The following is an 18,659-nucleotide window of genomic DNA, read 5'->3' as shown; positions in this document are numbered from 1 at the left end:
TATTATTATTCACCAGTCTGAAGATGCCCATTAGAGGGTGAAAGCGCTAATTGGTCAAAATAAATAAGTGGAAGTGTACCAAGTATGTTTTTAATTAATAACTTATATGTAAATATAAGTTATTACATCATTACAATGGAATTCCATCAAGAATTGTCAATAAATAATTTAAATGAAATACATATTTTTTGACATAAAATCATATAGCTCGTAACTGTATGTATTCATATTAATAAAAAATATTTACAAGTGAAGTGTTACTGTTAGTGAAAACATTTTTTTTAAACATTACTCTTTAAGATTTAGTATGGTTTTAAAAAAAACATTTTTAATATTGATTTTGACAATCTTAAATCTAAAAAAATTAACAATGCAATTTGAATGGAAAAATAGTAAAATAAAAGTACGCTTATGTACTTTTATTTTACCGGTCCTTTAAGATACAAGCCAGAGAATTATTATTTTAAAGAAACTATGGTATTGTTTTGTACAAAATGCAATTGGTCATCTCATTAAGCGTTATTCAATTAGTTCAATCGATATCTTTAATTTGTGCTAACAATAATTATATCCTGACTTCCACATTTCATGTTAGTGTCTTTGAGTTGCTCAATCTCATGTTTATTGACGTGGTAATAATCGATAGAATAAAAATTAATCACCGTGATTGATTATCGTTCAAGCGATTCCAATAAAACATTTATTTCCTTCATTTTTATTTAAAATTTATCGATCGGGGGATTATTGTATTTTTTAATATTGCCACACTTCAACCTCATGCGTGGCAACACTAATATTCAATGTCATCACTCGAAATATTTTCATTTTCCAAATTATGTTATTAGGCACTGTTTAATTAATATATTAATTAAAGAATGGAAAATACTGCAAACAAATTTGTTTTATGATGTTGTAATTGTTTGTGAGCAATTTTTCATGCTATATATATTTTTTAAACTCAATTTGAGCAGAAATAAAATGAAACATGGTCATAATATTACGACGACAATGTCGTGTATAACAAAATCGCAAATGAATTAATCAAGACAAAACAAACAAGCTAAACATTTTCGTAATTAAAAACTATATATATATTATATCGGGTTGTAGTCCCGTGGGTAGTATCTCAGACTCACGGACCAAAAGTCCGTGGTTCGAATCCCACTAGAGTGGGATTCCCCAACTTGACTTGGGTAGACCCCAACTTGATTTCATTTTCTAATAGTAAGGCCCTCAAAATTAAATATTTAGGTAAATCATAAGAACGCAAATATTTATTTTTTCTAAAAAAAGAAAAAAAACAGTCGTAATTAAGTTCCTTTAGAAAAAAAACCTTGCAATGCGCAAAAAAAATGACAAACTGAAACTCGCATAGATCAACAATATTTTGAGTTTGTCCAAATTTTTGTAGACAAGGACTGGATTCAACTCCCTGGGGAGCTGTTTATATTAACATATTACAACAGAGATGAAGAGCATTTACCTTCTCTTAAATGCTCTTCATCTCTGTTGTAATATGTTCGCATAGATCATACGAAACTTGACTTGCGTTAACTTTGACGTTTGGTATTAGACCATGATAAACTAATCCACTTTCACTGTGATCAGTCAAGCTGGTGAAGGACTTTTTATCGACATTGTTCACATCTCTAATTGAGCTACAAGAATGACGTTTGGTGTTTGGATAAGGCTTTTTTAGTTAAGGATTACAAAAGCCACACATTCTCTTTTTTAATGTGTTTAGTAAAGAGTAGAACTAATTACTAGCAAATTATTGTCAGTTTTATAATTTTTCACTCAATTTGACTCACATTTCAGTTGTTAACATTTTTGGGAAAATAAAAATACATAATTACAAACGAAGTATAAATAACCCTATAATTAATCTTATAAGTAAATTAATAACTACCATAAGAAGATGTGGAAAAAGGGCTTTAAGTGGTTAATTTTCACCCTAGCTACATCTCTACTAATAATTAAAACAATCCGGCCTGAACATGACGTGTAATTAATGCTACGTGAAATTGGATGTAAAAATGTTTTGGATATAAAAATTTAAGCATTTAATTGTACGGCGAAGTTTCTCGAAAATGTATGAGAAATTAATAAAAATGAACTACTTTGCAATGACAAAGGTTTTAGTGACCACGTGTCAGTGGCGAACGGTGATTTTATTTACAGGTAAGCTGTAAAAAAATATCATTTATTTGAACTTACACAGTAAGTACACATTGGCGGCCTCCGTGGTGTAGTGGTCAAGATGCTTGACTCACACACGGAAGGTTCCGGGTTCGATTCCCGGAGAGAACACAAAAAATTAAATGAGATTTTTCTTAAGCCTGGGTGTTCTGTGATGTAATTCACCACTGTAATTGGGCCCCCTGGCCTGTTGTGGTGAAAAAAAAAACGTATAAGGTAAGTGATATACGAGTATACTATAAATTGATATATTTTGTAGCTATATTATCCATTAATTTAAAAGTTTATAAAAAAAATAGCACAATGAATTCGGTCAGTATTAGGTATTTTCATTACGATTGAAATGTCAACTGGCCGATTTGTTCTAGAGATGAATAATGCCAAAAATGGCCGCGTCGAGCGCCACATGTGTTGAGAGTCATATGTCAAAAGTATTATCTCAAAGAAAATTAGTCTTTAAGAAATAATGTTTGAAATACTGTTTTCCAAATCAAGAATCTTCAAAGAATTTGTGTAATCTGCAAGTTTACTCTAGGAGAAAAATCCCGCTACTGAGTTTAAGATGTTCGAAATATAGTACACTTGTTTGTATGAAGAAATAAGCTGGAGTAATCGATTAGTTCCTTGGCGCATTGCTGGCGCTGGGTGCGCTTTATTAATATTTTCATTTATACTTGGAGAAAAATACAAACGGTGGCCATGATTTATAAGAAATAGTCATTATTTGTTGATAGTCAAATATAATTATGAGCTGCGCATAATCGCTTCCATACACGGTTCGCCCCTACCACGTGTTTATAATAACCTACAAATTATTGCATTGTTATGTTGTTGCGGCAATGGATTTCTGGTTTCCGGGGTAGCCATGTTTTTTATTATTATTCGCTATAAGCAGGCAGCCTGTTTACATTCTTCTTCTTTCAAAAAAGCACCGAAACGGCTTTTGAACTGGTTGACCGAAATGGAACGGACAATAACGGCTTGGCAATTTATTCAAGTCCGAAACCACCCTGCTGGAAAGGAAGTTTTTCTTGGGATACTTAATTTTTAGCTGGCACATTAGTATGGAGATTCAACTTTTAAATGTCAGAAACACTCTAGGCGGTGTAATTTCAACATTTCAGTGGGGATTTTCAAAATTACAAAACCTAAAAATATCATAGCAATGATAATACGATACACAAAAAATATATATATTTTTTGGCTTAGTTGATGGTCTATTAACAAAAAATTTTGTTTTTTAAAAACCACTACTTACTTTCTAACTTTCTCATTCTTTGCCTTCATTCGTTAATGGACTTTTGTCTAGTCAGACATGACAATAAAAGGAAAATGGCATTGAGTGTTGCGGGTGACTCACCCGTGAGTCGCCGTGTACTTGTCCTGCACGCGGGCGACTCATAAGTTTCTCCTGCGATAAATAAGTGAAAGCATATTAAAAGATAACGAAATTTGTATGTAAAAAATCTCCCATATTTACGCTACTGACCATGGAAAAAGAAAGAAAAGAAACTGCCCGTTATCTGTCATGGTATCAAAAACATCTACGTACTGTGCATACTTATGAGGAAATTTCAACCCCAGAAACAGCCTCATGTAAAACAGAGTCCCAAGATTCGGAACAATAATTATTGTGTAAGAAACTGCTCAAGATCTCGTACGATTTTCTGACGCATGTAACACGAGCTTTAGACATTTTTCTCTCAGGTTCTGCAATGAAAATTCAATTTGCTTTTCTTTCTACCCCTTTTTGCACATCTTCTTACAACAATATAACTGAAAATGTAACGAACAGTTTAAGTTTGATGGTGAGGTTAGCTTCTGTGTTGTACACCGCCCGGTGGGCAAGGCTTCTCCCGGTCACACTCCTGATCAGATTCTGTTTCCTCGGCAGCAATAGGAGTGGGGGGTTTGCGCTCGACATCCGAATACTCGCAGGCGTCCCTCACATACCTGTTGAATATGTCCGGCTTGTCGAGGTACACGTGATGGCCGGCGCCGTTGATAATCTGAAAAGAAGGGTGATGCATGAATCCAGATTTGAACACACTTAAAATATTGTTGATAAGTTCAATTCATCTAAAAACTTTCGAGGAAAGTCAATGATTTTTTATTTTACATCGTCGCACTTGACGAATTTTCAAAATATGGTTAAGGATATGCACTTGATATTTTTTTTTTGATTTCTACGCATTTTCGCTTTATTTCCTTTTTCTTTTTTAAAAATAATTATTAACATATTAGTGAAATAATTATGATTCTATTTTATGTCAATTGCTATAATACTTAATGTACTTTTAATTCTCACTAAATATTGCAAGAGCCTTCTGGGCGTTTATAAAAAAATACATATGTATATTTCGGCCTCGTGGTGTAGTGGTCAGCGTGTTTGCCTACCACGCAAGAGGTCTCGGTTTCGATTCTCGACATGGTTAACACGAAACATTTATTTAAAAATGTGTTTTTACACAAAAATATTTCATAGTTCCCTGGACTGGCACCTGAAGCGTAAGACTGATCATCTTACCTTCATGTAACAAAAATGATCAAGATATGCGCGATATCAATACAGTGCCCTATGCACCATTAAGTGCGGAAAGGGAATGACGGTGATAAAAAAAATTATCCATCGATTTGTGTTCTCATAAAATTTAAAAAAAATAAAAATTACTTTAATTTGCCAACTTTGATCAGAAAATGCCCTGCAGTGTACTAACATGGGCTGATTATGATGATCTGCGTGTAAATATTTATAATTACTTTTCAAATATAACATATCTACTTGAATGCATAAATGAGGAAGGTTGTTGGTCTTTAATTACGAATGCAATTTATTTTTTCATATAACCAATGATAACAATACAGATCAAAAGTCAAGACAATGATATGCATTTTTATAGTTCATAAAAACATGCAATAATATTTTTCAATCTATAAATAAATCAAATTATACGAATTATAAATAAAAATTGCAATGATAAATGTCTCGTTACCTGTACACTAACGTATGAGCTATTTGGACGTTGCTTTTTGATAATTTCACCGGTAACATTGTCCACCCACGAGCGTGAACCGAATATAAGTGTGATGGGAATGTCAGACTTGATGCTGTCTATCCTCTTGATGATGGGATTCTTGGCCCAGCCGAAACCGTGCATTAGGGCGTGGAAGGCACTCTCCCCACTGTAAAAAGAGTTTGAATTACCTATTTATTTTATTAGGTAAACCAACAGTATTTACAAAATATATTGTAATTTTTTTCTGTATTATTATAAAATAATTGATAAAATATGTGTTTCTCTAAATATTTCAATGAATTTTGACTTAAATTTACGTTCATTGTCATGAAAAATATCAGCCTCGGTAAATCTATAGTTAAATGGACACTGGCAACATTAAATCCCAGGTCCACAAGGCGCCAGGCGCGGCGAAACGTAAACCGCAAATAAGACGCTCTCCGATCAGCACAGGTACCGGTCGACCGACACGACACACTATGCTAGCGACATTAATTGTAAATGCAAATTCAATTTGTGTTCATTTTAAACACCTAGATTTCATTCGGTATTATCCACACCTATCTTTTATTTGTCATAGTTAGTTATGTAAGTTATAAAATTAGCAAATAAACTCAGCAAAATAAGTAGAGTAATTCCACGGTGAGTCACATTACATTTATCTCCAAAACTGAGTCTTTTTCAATAAGTTTTATCTATACGATGTAAAAAAATATTAATTATTTATTTATTTAAATTTTTATTCCAGTAAAATGGCTATAAAGTGCAGAGCCAATTCTACCATATAAACATGAACATAAATATAAATAAAAATATAACAATAAACATAAATATAACAATAAACATAAATATAAACATAAAATAAAATTTTATATTGTAGCACTTATGGTGGTCTTAACATATCGCGCCATCGCTTGAACAACGGTGATTGGATCCACTCTGCAGTGGCTTGGAGAATTTCGTTATTAGACTTTTTTAGGCGTTCCCATAGGCTCCAGGCTCTTTGGCGAAGCAGGGCAGCGAAGGTGTTTATTCGTCCAGCTGTAAACATTTCAGAGGCACTGCAGTACCTAGGCGATCCGAATAATTGTCGGTATGAGTTGTTATACGTGATCCTTAATTTATTCCACGCTCCTTGCGTATAGTTGTTCCAAAGTTCCGCTGTATACATGGACGTCAAATACGAAGTAAATATGATTTTCTTCACTTCGTTACTGCATTGAAAGAAGCGTCTCGCTAGCATAGAGGCCCTGACATTAATGGCTCTTCCCTGTCTCTCTATGTCCTGATCGTCTATACAATTATCAGTCAGTATGTGCCCTAGATATTTGACTTTTGCAGTTAGCGTTAAACTGTTGTTGTCTAGGAATACAGGTGGTGATGGGTGCACGAACTCAGAAAGTGACGTCTTGTGTTTAAATATAAGTACGGCAGATTTTTTTGCATTGTATATCATATTGTGGTCAATTGCATATTTTTCGCAAATATTGAGCAACAATCTCATACTATTAATAGATGGAGTCAATAATACCATATCATCTGCATAACTAATATTGTTAGCGCAGACGCCGTTAACATGACATCCAACTTTGGTTAAATTAAGAAGCACGGTGAGATCATCCATATATAAATTAAAAAGTGCCGGAGACAGACAACCTCCTTGTCGGACTCCACATTTCAAATAAAAAGGCGAAGATGTAGCATCTCCCCATTTTACAATATTTTCCTGTTGTGTGTGCCAGGCTGCCAACGTATTGATAATACAAGATGGAATTCCTTTCTTCTCCATTTTATTCCATAATATTTTATGATTTACGCGGTCAAATGCTTTACTCAAATCCAGAAAGCATGCGTATGTATTTGTTTTTCTTGATTTATAGTATGTATTATGTATATCACAGAGCATTGAACATTGAACAAGGAAACATTTTCAGTAAAACAATAATTACAGTAAACAATAAAAGTTTTTTATATATTTATTTTGCTTTGGTAATGCACGTTACATTGTGCGACATGAAGTTCTATGCGCAGGTAAATAATGTTCTAATTAAACATCTGAGGAAAAATAAAAATTACCAAAACTTTCACGGATTCTTGTTTATTTCAATAACGATAAACAAATTTCGCTATCCATACAGAAAAGTAATGTACTTTACATGGTGTTGATAACTAATGTTACATTATTTAACAAGTCATATTTTTCAACAAAATGCATAAGGATTCTACAGAATAGTAACATTATTAACATTACAGTCTAAATTTATTGCAACAGAGAGGGAAAACATTTTTGAGAAGGGAATATGGGAGTCAAGGCATTAAGAGGGCTTAAGACCTATCATTGGCTAGTTTTTGGCCACTTTACACACTGTGTAACATTCACAATACTGCCTATGTTTGAACATCCACATTTCCTCAACTCTTCCATCTGTTGACTTCTGTGAAGTAAAAGATCTGAAACCTTTATCATGTGGGTGAGATTCATCCGGCTGAACCCCTGTAAATGCCTAGACTCCCATATTCCCTTCTCAAAAATGTTTTCCCTCTCTGTTGCAACAAATTTAAATATGAATAACTCCTTATGGAGAAAATCCAGCCAGTCTGCAAGCATTTGGACATACTCAAAACATTGTTAAATTAACTACCTGGTAAAAGAAGAAGTATAAGAAATTGGAAAATCGTTTGCAGGCGTTGCCTAGTAGGTGAATTGGTTCAGCCGGATGAATCTCCCCCACATGATAAAGGTTTCAGCTCTTTTACTTCACAAAAGTCAACAGACGAAAGAGTTGAGGAAATGTGGGTGTTCAAACATAGGCAGAATGGTGAATGTTACACAGTGTGTAAAGCGGCCACTTAAACCAGCCAATGACAGGTCATAAACCCTAGACTTCCATATTCTCTTCTCGAAAATGTTTTCCCTCTGTTGCAAAAATTTAAACATGAACAACTCCTTAGGGAGAAAATCCAGCCAGTCTGCAAGCATTTGGACATACTCAAAACATTGTTGAACTTTACAGTTATTTTATTTTCATCCGAGCCTTTACTTTATAATGGAATATTATCTTAGGAATCTTCAGACGAGGAACCATAAACTGAATACTCAAAGGACTTTTTTTATTCCCGATTACTTTTTTTTGCACAATTACAGTCATGAATTACACCACAGAACACCCAGGCTTGAGAAAAATTTAAATTGGTATTTTTGTGTTCTCGTAGAGTATTTACGCACGCACATGAATTTATTTGTCAGTGTGTACCTCGGGGTTTGTGAGTTGCACTGGTGTATGTACTGCGGTATGAGGTCGGGGGCTTCAGGCACAACGGGCTGGAACTTGCGCACGAGGTCGGGGCGGGCACGCTGCACCAGCCACTGGCCGGCGGGGCCCGCGGCCCGCAGCATCCACAGCGGGTTGAGCGGCTGCAGCGCGGCCACGGTGGCGCGCAGCCACAGCGGCAGCTGGTAGCGCTCCGCCACGTTGGCTGGCCGCTCGGGGAAGCCCCACGGGTCCGCCAGTATCAATTGGGCTACCCTGCAATAGAAAGGTAGGTATGTAGGTATGGAGATGGACCTTTCGTACATTCTATTTTTATTGTTTTAGGGATTTTTACAGCTATTACACAGCAATGAGTAAAAATATAATGTCAACAATGTTTTGAGTATGTCCAAATGTTTGTAGACAGGCTGGATATCCTCCTAAGGGAATTATTTGGATCTAAATTTGTTGTAACAAAGAGGTATTTAAAAGATTTAGACTTTGTAACATATGTACAAATGTTCATATTTTCTTGCAGATTTCTGATCTACAGGGTGTTCTTTAAACCCTGTCACATCCGAAACCACGATGATCAGTAAGGGCAAGAAGACATATTAGCATATTAAAAAAATTATTTAGAACGAAGAATTTTTTTAAAAGAAAATAAAAAAAAAACAAATGGTTGCTTACTATTGCAGGGGAGAAGCGAGAGGGGCGCGGCGGCGCGGTTGATGGTGTATCAGACTCCCCCTCCCCCCTCCTCGTTTCTCCCCTGCAGAAGTAAGCAACCATTTGTTTTTTTAAATATTTTATTTTTGTAAATTTTAATAATTCCAAAAAATTATTTTAATGTACCAATATGTCTTCTTGCTCATACTGATCATCGTGGTTTCGGATGTGACAGGGTTTAAAGAACACCCTGTATACTTAACTCATTTTTTTTCAAAACTGGTAGAAATGTGTGTGTTTACCAAGTAAGTGGTTAATATGCAAATATTTACTAACGTTAATTATAACGTTTGACCACAAAGTATTTTTTTAGTATTCAAAACAGTTATTTTTCCATTATCTCTAAGGTTGTTATTTGGAGATGTTTGACTACGTCAGTACCTGTCTGGGTGCTGCATAGAGTAAGAGGCGGCCAGAAAGCCTCCCATACTGTGCCCTAGCAGTATAAACCGGTCAATATTCATCTCCTTTCTCCATTCCTCTACAGAGTTCACTAGCTGCATCTCCACCAGTTTGGCGTCATTGCCAAACGGGGGACGGGAGCTTCGACCGAAGCCTGAAAATATAAATATATTACATAAAACAAACAAAAAAGGCAACAATATATTAAGTGTCAAAATGTTTGTAGACGAGGCTAGATGGCATGAGTAAAACTATTAACATTTTAGATAAGGGAAAATGAAAGTATAGCCAATTATTATTATTTATTATTTTATACAATAAACGCCCTGAGGGCTCTTACAATAAAAAAATATTTACAAAATGAATAAATTAATTTCATGGGTTATAGCAGGTCATTGGCTGGTTTTAATTTTTGCTTCATGACGGTACAAATTTGTCCTGGTGCAAAATAACTCGTAAATGAGACTTATATTGATGAAACTAATCACTGTCGGTACACATTTGGTAGTTTTTGAGTAGTTTTGGCCATTTCAAAGTAATTTATTCCAAAAACTGACTCCTTGTGATCCGTTTTGTGTAGAGCTGTCACCCGTTTGGATGTGTAAAATTACTACTCCTTTACACAATATTATAATTATGATAGTGAGTAAGTTCTTTTTTTTTCAATATTTTTGTTGTTTGATATAATGTTGGGTTATCATTTATTTTTGTAAATATATCATATTAAAAAAATAATAAGTTTTTTATATTGCAATTCCCTGACGGCAGAATTTTGCATGACTATTTTTCTTTATATGTGGAGTTTTCAAAAACAAAACAAGAAAAACACAATTATTTTGAAGCTATAAATAATACAATTCAAAAATAAAAAGTTCAAAAACTCCACTTAATCTATGTTCAGGGATCAAAGCACTTCGCACATTGTGTAATGTGTGTAGCATTTACCATTTTGCGTATATTTGAACATCCATATTATTACATTTTATCCAAGATATCAGGTAGATACTTTTTTTCAAAATTGCAACAGGAAAGAAACATGTTTAAGAAGGGAAAAGTCCAGACATTTAATTAAAAATTAAATTTAAGTAATTTCTGAAGTATTAAAGATATATAAAGAAATACCAATTTTTGTTTTTAATAATTGCTTTAGTACATACAAATATTACAAAAGTATAAAAAATAATGTATCCCTAACTCTGAGGCCAAGAGCCCTGTGTTAAGTTAGGATACAGCATAATGGAAATTGGAAGCATGTACATTATTGAATAATAGCAAAAATTAAAATATAATATATTGCGTATGAAAAAAAGTTAATAATTGTAATACAATGTATACCAGGGCTCAAGTGACCGGCCGTTGTCATGTGAAAATACATACAAAATTATCAACATAAAACTTTAAAAAGGGGGGGTCTATCTCTTACAAGTAAAAAGTTATTAATAAAAATAAAAAGTAAATCATTTTAGTGATAGCTCTTTAACTTTTCTGAGAAATCATTAGATTTTAGTAAATTGTGATAATTAAAAAATCTCCATAACTGTTATTGCATTGTTTTAACTATTAAAAGCATAAGCAACCAAAAATAACATAGACTTTTGGGAAAAAAAGTGGAAGCAGTTGAAGAAATAGTCGACTAAATAATGGAATGACGAACTGACAATGACAATAAGATGGCGTCTTGACAGCAAAATGGCTTCCCCCGAGCACAGCAGTGACTCACTGCACTGAGTATAGTAGTTCCGAATAAAGCACGGGGCCATTTTGATGTTCATATTTCTTGAAATCTATGAAAGATAGATAAAAACATTTTTCTAGTGTATCGAGTGTCTTTAGTAGAATGATTGTCAATAATAACAACATGTACTTAACAGGACACTTTTCCAATTAAATCGATGTTTACGTGTTTTTTTTTTGAAATTACGTAAAAATAATATTTCCATAATTTTATATTTAAAAAATCCATGTTTTTGCTTTTTATTGTTAAAAATGATGCAATAACAGTTAAGTGAGAATTTTTTTACCATTGTTATTTTACTAAAACATAAGATTACTCAAAAAATGAAAGAGCTATCACTGAAATGATTTTCAAATAATGGATTTCTTACCTAGCAGGTCGATAGCATAAACAGGGCGATGTGAGGCAAGTGAATCTAGATTCATCACCCACATGGCGACACCAGCCCCTAATCCGTGTAACATCAGCATCGGAGTCTTGGGAGACTCTTCGTTCAGGGAAATGGTCCATATCTTATCGGCCTTGCCCACCACTGGACCAATGTCTACATACCAGCCGCGATATGATGTCTTGAGGCCTGAAAATTGCAAATTTGGAATAACCAGTGACCCATTTTTCATCGCTTTGGCAAATGTTGAAACCAGTCACTGTACTAATAATCTCATATTCTTTTATTCATATTTTTATATTAATTTATTTTTTCATGTTTTTCTTAGGATCTTTATGTTGTTAACATCTTTATGTCTTTAAAATAAGCTTTTCAGGTGCATACAAAAAAAACAAACCATTACGCCGTTTCCATGTAAGGGTAGGCAGAGAAGATAGAACGTAATATCACTCTGTCCTCGCATGCTGATCTTGCTTTCTTTACATTCATACATCTTTTCATGCAAACACACGGATTATTCCGACTTTTAAAACGTCCATTTTCAAGTACTTGTTAGATTTGGTCATGCCATGTCTTTCTCGGTCTTCCTCGATTTCAACATCTATTAACATTTGCATCGATTATCTTTTTAGCTGTTCTCTCGCTGTCCATTTGCTCTACATGTTCAAACCAACGCAGAACTTCTTTCTCGGTTTTGTCGATAATTCTTATCTCAGCCTTGCATAATATATGGATCTTTAACATTTGTTCACCTATCGTAAACAGTTTTACCATACATTCGCCTGAGAGATCGCATTTCGACAGAATATAAAAAAATAAAATACAATATATCATTTTAATAATTGAACTTTGCACAGCTGATGACAATTTTAAATCATATTCAATTCATTGATACCAAAATGTCATAATAAAGAATACCAATTAAATTATCCGTCATCAAAATGATCAAGACCTTGATAGATAAATACATTTTTATTTTTTTTATTTATTTATTTTTTAAAAGGAAATATTTGCGCTATTATGATTTACCCAAATATTTAATTTTGCGTATTTTTGAGGGCCATTTTCAACGAGTTGTAAATAACTCACTATTAGAAAATGGAAGTCAAGTTGAGGTAGCGTGGGGTTTGAACTTCGGACCTCTGATCCGTGAGTCTGCAACACTAGCCACGGGACTGCAACCCAATTTGCATAGCAAATCATCTTTTTTTTCTCCCTATCCACACCTAATGGTGCATAGGGCACTGCATTGGTACATCAATCGCAGCGTATCTTGATCATTTTTTTGTTACATGAAGGTAAGATGACGAGTCGAAAACGAGAAAAAGAAAACGACGAAAAGTACCAGATATCTATACCAGATGATCAAAGATACCAGGGAAGGATAGCGTACACGGAACTGCCGCATCCAAGCGAGCAAATAGGTGAAATCACCAGTTACCCAGACTCGTACGCAAGAGTCAAATTCCCCGTCGAAGAAATCGATATATACACGGATGGAAGTAAAACTGAAGGAAAAGTGGGAGCAGCTTTCGCCGTGTTTAATAATGACGGAGAAGTACACAGTAAGAAGCTTCCCATGGCTGACTACTGCTCGGTATTCCAAGCCGAACTCTTCGCCATTATGAAAGCCTTAGACTGGGTCTCTAGCAAGACGAGCAACTGGAAGACTGTCAACTTATTGTCAGATTCTAGAAGCTCTGTTCAAGCACTTGAAGACGGGGCTCCCGACAATCCGATGGTTTTCTACATCCAAAACTCATCTCGGAGCTTAAAGTCCAAAGGCATCGATTGCAAATTTATGTGGATTCGAGGCCATAATGGCCTTGCGGGAAATGAAAGAGCTGATGAACTAGCTAAAAGCGCAGCTCTACACGTAAAAACCGCAAAGCTTTACACTGAATTTCCACTTAGTTACGCCAAAAGAGAATTAAGAAGTCTGACTTTAACAGAATGGGAAGAACGATACCAAAGCAGCACCACTGGTTCTGGGACCAAATACTTTTTAAAGACACTAGAAGAGTGCAAAAACTTCAGAAAATCAAACACGCCAACATTCGAGTCAACCCAAATTCTAACGGGCCATGGAGCCACACTCTCTTATCTTCACAGATTTAAATTGAAAGATAATCCGGCTTGTCCTTGCGACGCACAGACGGAGCAAAACGTAGATCATCTGTTGTTTCACTGCCCCATGTTTGCTATAGATCGATTTTCTTTCGAAAAAGAGTGCAATAGATTAAATGTTCCATTTGAAGATTTTACACAGGTACTTCAAAACAGGTTACTCTCCGGGATGTTCGTGAACTTTGCTAAACTAATTATAGATAGAATAAGACCCATGAACAAGTAAAGAGGCTGGCACTCTATACTTGTCATAACAATCTGTGATAATAACAATATTAAAATGTAAACTAATCAAAATTTCTCCACAGATACCTCCCTTTCCTGTTAAGGTTTCTCATGGTTCCCTTAACACTTGGACGAATGTCGGAAAGCGAAACTAGCCCATGAAAACAGAGGTTATAGGTACACAAAACACAAACACGCAAAATGACGCACATAAAAACGAACACAAATAACAAAATACATAACACAAACAAGTATAGTCGCATTCGGGGGCGCTGACACATGTATTTGTGTTAGTGCTTTTGATGTGATTGTAAACTAATTGACAGTACACAAACACTCACACGTAAAATCATACACAAAGCACTAACACTAAAAACAGCACAAATATATCACCTTGATAAATAATAAGCAAGGGAAAAACAATGCAACACAACCAGGAAAAAAAAAAAAAAAAAAAAAAAAGATGACGAGTCTTACGCTTCAGGTACCAGTCCAGGGACTAAGAAATATTCTAGCGTGAAAACACCCATTATAAATCAATATTTCATATCAACCATGTCGTGAATCGAACCCGAGACCTCTTAAATGGTAGGCAAACACGCTGACCACTACACCACGAGGCCGAACATATCGTTACGCCGGCAATATCTGTTGAGTAACACTTTAAAAATGTTTAGGAGATTGATAAAACAACATACTTTTTGATGACCGTTTATTTTTTACCCATTTTTCTGTCGATAACAAAAGGTAAATGTAATTTTATTTTGAAAAAATATTTAAGTATATTTGGTTGAAACAAAACTGTCTAATCTCATGAGAAATTAAAAATACTTTTGAAAAGAAAAGTTCTGCACCATTCTGCACGAAATTCTTGGAGTGGTTTGGAATACCAAATACAGCAATGCTCATCAGAATGGCACAGGATTGAGAGGAGTTTCAAGTGATCCACCGATAGGAGTGAAAACTTTGTAAAGTGAGACTCCTAGAAGGGACATGGATTTGTCTATTAGGGATCTACACTCTTATTCTAGTGTAAAAATTAATCTTGTTAAAAAAATACCAACTGGTTCTAAATTTCATTCTTCAAAAAATATCAATATTATATCTTTGTTAAATTTTCATTTTAAAAGCCTCATTGTTATTTTTTTATAATGGCGAGTCTTAGAGCCTAGACTGCAGCAGCTAAATTAGGCAAGATATAAATAATGATAAAAGTCACATTCAAACAAAGCAAGTTCAAGTGACTCAATAATAAATAATCCATAATATGAGATCTTACAACGCAGTTTGACTCGCAAAATGCGTCAGTGATTTGAGTACTTACAATAATATGCGAGTAAAGTTCAGAGAGATTAGATAATATTGTAACCAAGGTCGAATGTGAGGATTTCCTGATAAATTTGAGCCGAACGATTCAAAATAAATTTGGACACCTTTTGATCTTTCCATATCAATTTGATCAAATCGTCGGCATACTTATAAAACCCTCAAAATGCATTATTGCCTATTCTGAGAAAAATCTATTTGAATGTTTGACTCGACAAAAGTCTTTCCCGGTCTTCCTTATTAATATTTTGGAAACGATACATACCCATGAAACCATCTCAGTAGCTTTAAAAAGTTCAAAAGTTAAGATTTTGAAATGAATATTTGGTAAATGGAATGAATGCTTTTCACCAGAACACATTTTTTCAAAAAGTTCTTTGAGTGGGTTTTTATTAGTGTCCGATCGAAGCTTCAGCTTCGGCCACCTTCCGCCTAAAAAGCACATTTGGCCACACATTCGACTTTGACAATAATCTCCCGAAGTTTTGTATCCAGCTGCCGCACTCAAATCCATGGTTTAAATCAAGTATTTGACAAATGACGAAATTGCAAATACAAAGACTGATTTTTACGTCAAAATTATGCACCAGCAAATGGAAACAGATGTTGAAGAACCAGGGCCCTCCTATCTAACATCAGATTTTAATCCTTAAAATAAATCCCCAAAAGATAATTTATGGGATACCCATGACAAAATGCTTCCAAATATTGTCAAATTGGAAGATTTGGACAACTATCATCTGTCGTTTGAAGAGGAGTTAGCTGAGGACCGCTAACATGTTTTAATATATTGGGCTTCAAGTCCATATATTTATTTATGATCGATAGCGATGAAATATTTATCAGCTCCTCTTACTAGTGTGCCTCGTGAGCAGTTGTTCAGTGCTGCAAGAGAAATCTATGACGATGGAAGAGCTTATTTACACGGCGAAAATGACAATAATTTTTTTATTTTTAGCGTACAACATCAGGCTGTTTAAGCTCCATTATTAAGTTTTTTTTCATTTTTTTACTACTAATTACATGTTTATGATTAATTTTCTACACACTAATGTCTCACATTGTGTCTTTTTTATTTATCTAGGTATAAAATTGAATCTAAATTTGTTGCAACAGAGAGGGAAAACATTTTGAGAAGGGAATGTGGAAGTCTAGGCATTTACTGGGCTTATGCCCTGTTATTGGCTAGTTTAAATGGCCACTTTACACACTGTAACATTCACCATTCTGCCTATGTTTAAACATCCACATTTCCTCAACTCTTCCATTTGTTGTAGCGACAGATGTAAGAGTTGAAATTAAAAATATATTTATTTGTTCTGTTACAATTTTTGGATTACCTTTGTGTGCCGAGGGAGACGTTTTATAAATTTTAAAACATGCCTTATTAAACATAATTAAATTTGTTTTCCACAGAGCGTGGAATACAAACTCTGTTGGCTTATGTATAAGTCACTGCACAACTCTGCTCCAGAATATCTAAGGGAACTCTGCATTCCAGGTGAACTTGCTGACAAACTTCTTACGCTTAGATCAGCTACATCTAAGTCGAAAAGAAAAGTTATTATACCTCCTTACCGGCCTTACGGCATGGAATGCTCTCCCAGCAGAGGTTCAAAACTGTGAGTGAAGCAATGCTTCGGAAGAAACTTAAAACCCACTTGTTCGCTAAATCATTTGAATAAATCCTTAGCATGTGGGGACAAAGTACATTGTTTTTCTTAAATTAAATAAGTAAATATTAAATTTATATCTTTAAATAATCACTTTGTAAAGCGCCCATGAGGTATTATATTACGAAAATGGCGCTATATAAGTATAAGCGCCATAATAATTTATAATTTTTGTAATCTGTTTAATTTTTAAACGAATGATGTTATTTTTTATTTTTTATAATTACTTCCTATTTTGTACTGGTTATATGGCTGGTTGTGTATCGCACTGGTAAATCGAGTTGGAATATTTGAGTTATTTTGAAACCTGATTTGCTGCTCTTACCTTGCTCTAGTGATATATTTTTTGTTTTTAATTAATTGACCCAGGAAAGTGTGTCAATGTGAGACCTACTTTTGTAAAGCTTCACTTACATGACAAAATCTTCTTTTCGGCTGCTCTCAACATTACGGTAGACGACTGAGTCCAGCTCATCCAATCGGGAAACCATCCACTGAAATTAATTTCATGATTCACTATCTTCTGTCACATAACCAATAATTAAAATGACAATTTTACAATTGACAAGCAGTCTGATTCAATAACTTTAGTTTGAACGCGGTTTTTACGTCAAATTTAATATTAAAATGCCACTAATAGTTCAAACAACACACTTATGACGTAATGTAGTTTTTCAAAAATATTCTTTTTTCTAATAATGTATTCGCGGTTTGTTTACGAATAAGATGAATGTGTCAATGTGATCAGTTATAAAAGGATTAATATTGTTGAAATACTTAAAAATGACTCAAAGAGTCAAGTATTAAGAAATCCTCTCGCCAAAACAAGGAATGGAAAAGTAAGATTTTAAACAAGATTTAAGTAAATATTAAATGAAAATATTATTTAACCTGTTGTCAGGGTTTACTATTTCACATTCCTTAGCCATCAGGCAAATATTCCACTTTACAATTAACTTCCAATAACAATTTTAATGATTTTGCTATATACTGCAAACACGCAGTACTTGTCACTTTAGTCTGTGCTTGTCATAAAAACAAAATAAGAGAATTCGCTATCATTTTCATCATTACCGAAAACTTCTCTAAGTTGTCATTTTATGCGATAGAGTTGCCATTTTTTTTCGAACAATAAAAAAGAAAACGTACATAAAGATTTATATTATTTTGTTCTAGGCACATTCTCTGGTACCTACTCACAAAACTTATTTCTCGTGCATTATTTACATACATTTTAATTAGGGTTACGGGATTGTAGATCTGTTATAGATTTTTCGTTATAAGCCTATAAATTTATAAACAATAAATAAATATGTTTGCTTTTAGGTTCCTCTCCTGTACTTATATTTTTCGCAAAAATACTAGTTTCTTTTCTAATGTTTCCATGGCAACTTATTTGAAAACAATATTTCTGTATCTAATGTGTGAAGTAATATTTTCATGGTATTAGTTAGGGGCATAGAATTAAGAATAGTTATATGGTTAGGGGATAATTTAATTGGGAGTAGATTTATATAGAACGGGTTGTTGGGAGTTTTGAGAATTGCGAGATCACAGAATTACTTAAAGCTACAACTGCCAAGTTGA

General features: G+C 34.1%; 1 protein-coding gene across 1 annotated transcript; it reads right to left on the bottom strand.

Moving 5' to 3' along the window:
• Nucleotides 1–1,922: 1,922 nt before the first annotated feature.
• Nucleotides 1,923–18,159, bottom strand: LOC148272593 ((Lyso)-N-acylphosphatidylethanolamine lipase-like). The gene is made up of 7 exons (XM_088239844.1): nt 17,964–18,159; nt 17,487–17,566; nt 11,704–11,910; nt 9,578–9,752; nt 8,471–8,743; nt 5,193–5,382; nt 1,923–4,208 (listed from the first exon to the last, which is right to left on the bottom strand). Exons 1-7 carry the CDS (start codon nt 17,999–18,001, stop codon nt 4,014–4,016), a joined length of 1,158 nt encoding a protein of 385 aa, XP_088095970.1. The 5' UTR covers nt 18,002–18,159; the 3' UTR covers nt 1,923–4,013.
• Between the last annotated feature and the right edge of the window lie 500 nt (nt 18,160–18,659).

This window comes from Micrasema longulum, unplaced genomic scaffold, assembly GCF_059751315.1.
Source record: "Micrasema longulum isolate JH-2025_06_02 unplaced genomic scaffold, ASM5975131v1 h1tg002281l, whole genome shotgun sequence".
Classification (NCBI taxonomy): domain Eukaryota; kingdom Metazoa; phylum Arthropoda; class Insecta; order Trichoptera; family Brachycentridae; genus Micrasema; species Micrasema longulum.
Note: the sequence above shows the minus strand (reverse complement) of the source record. Positions and strands in the feature narration are given on the sequence as shown.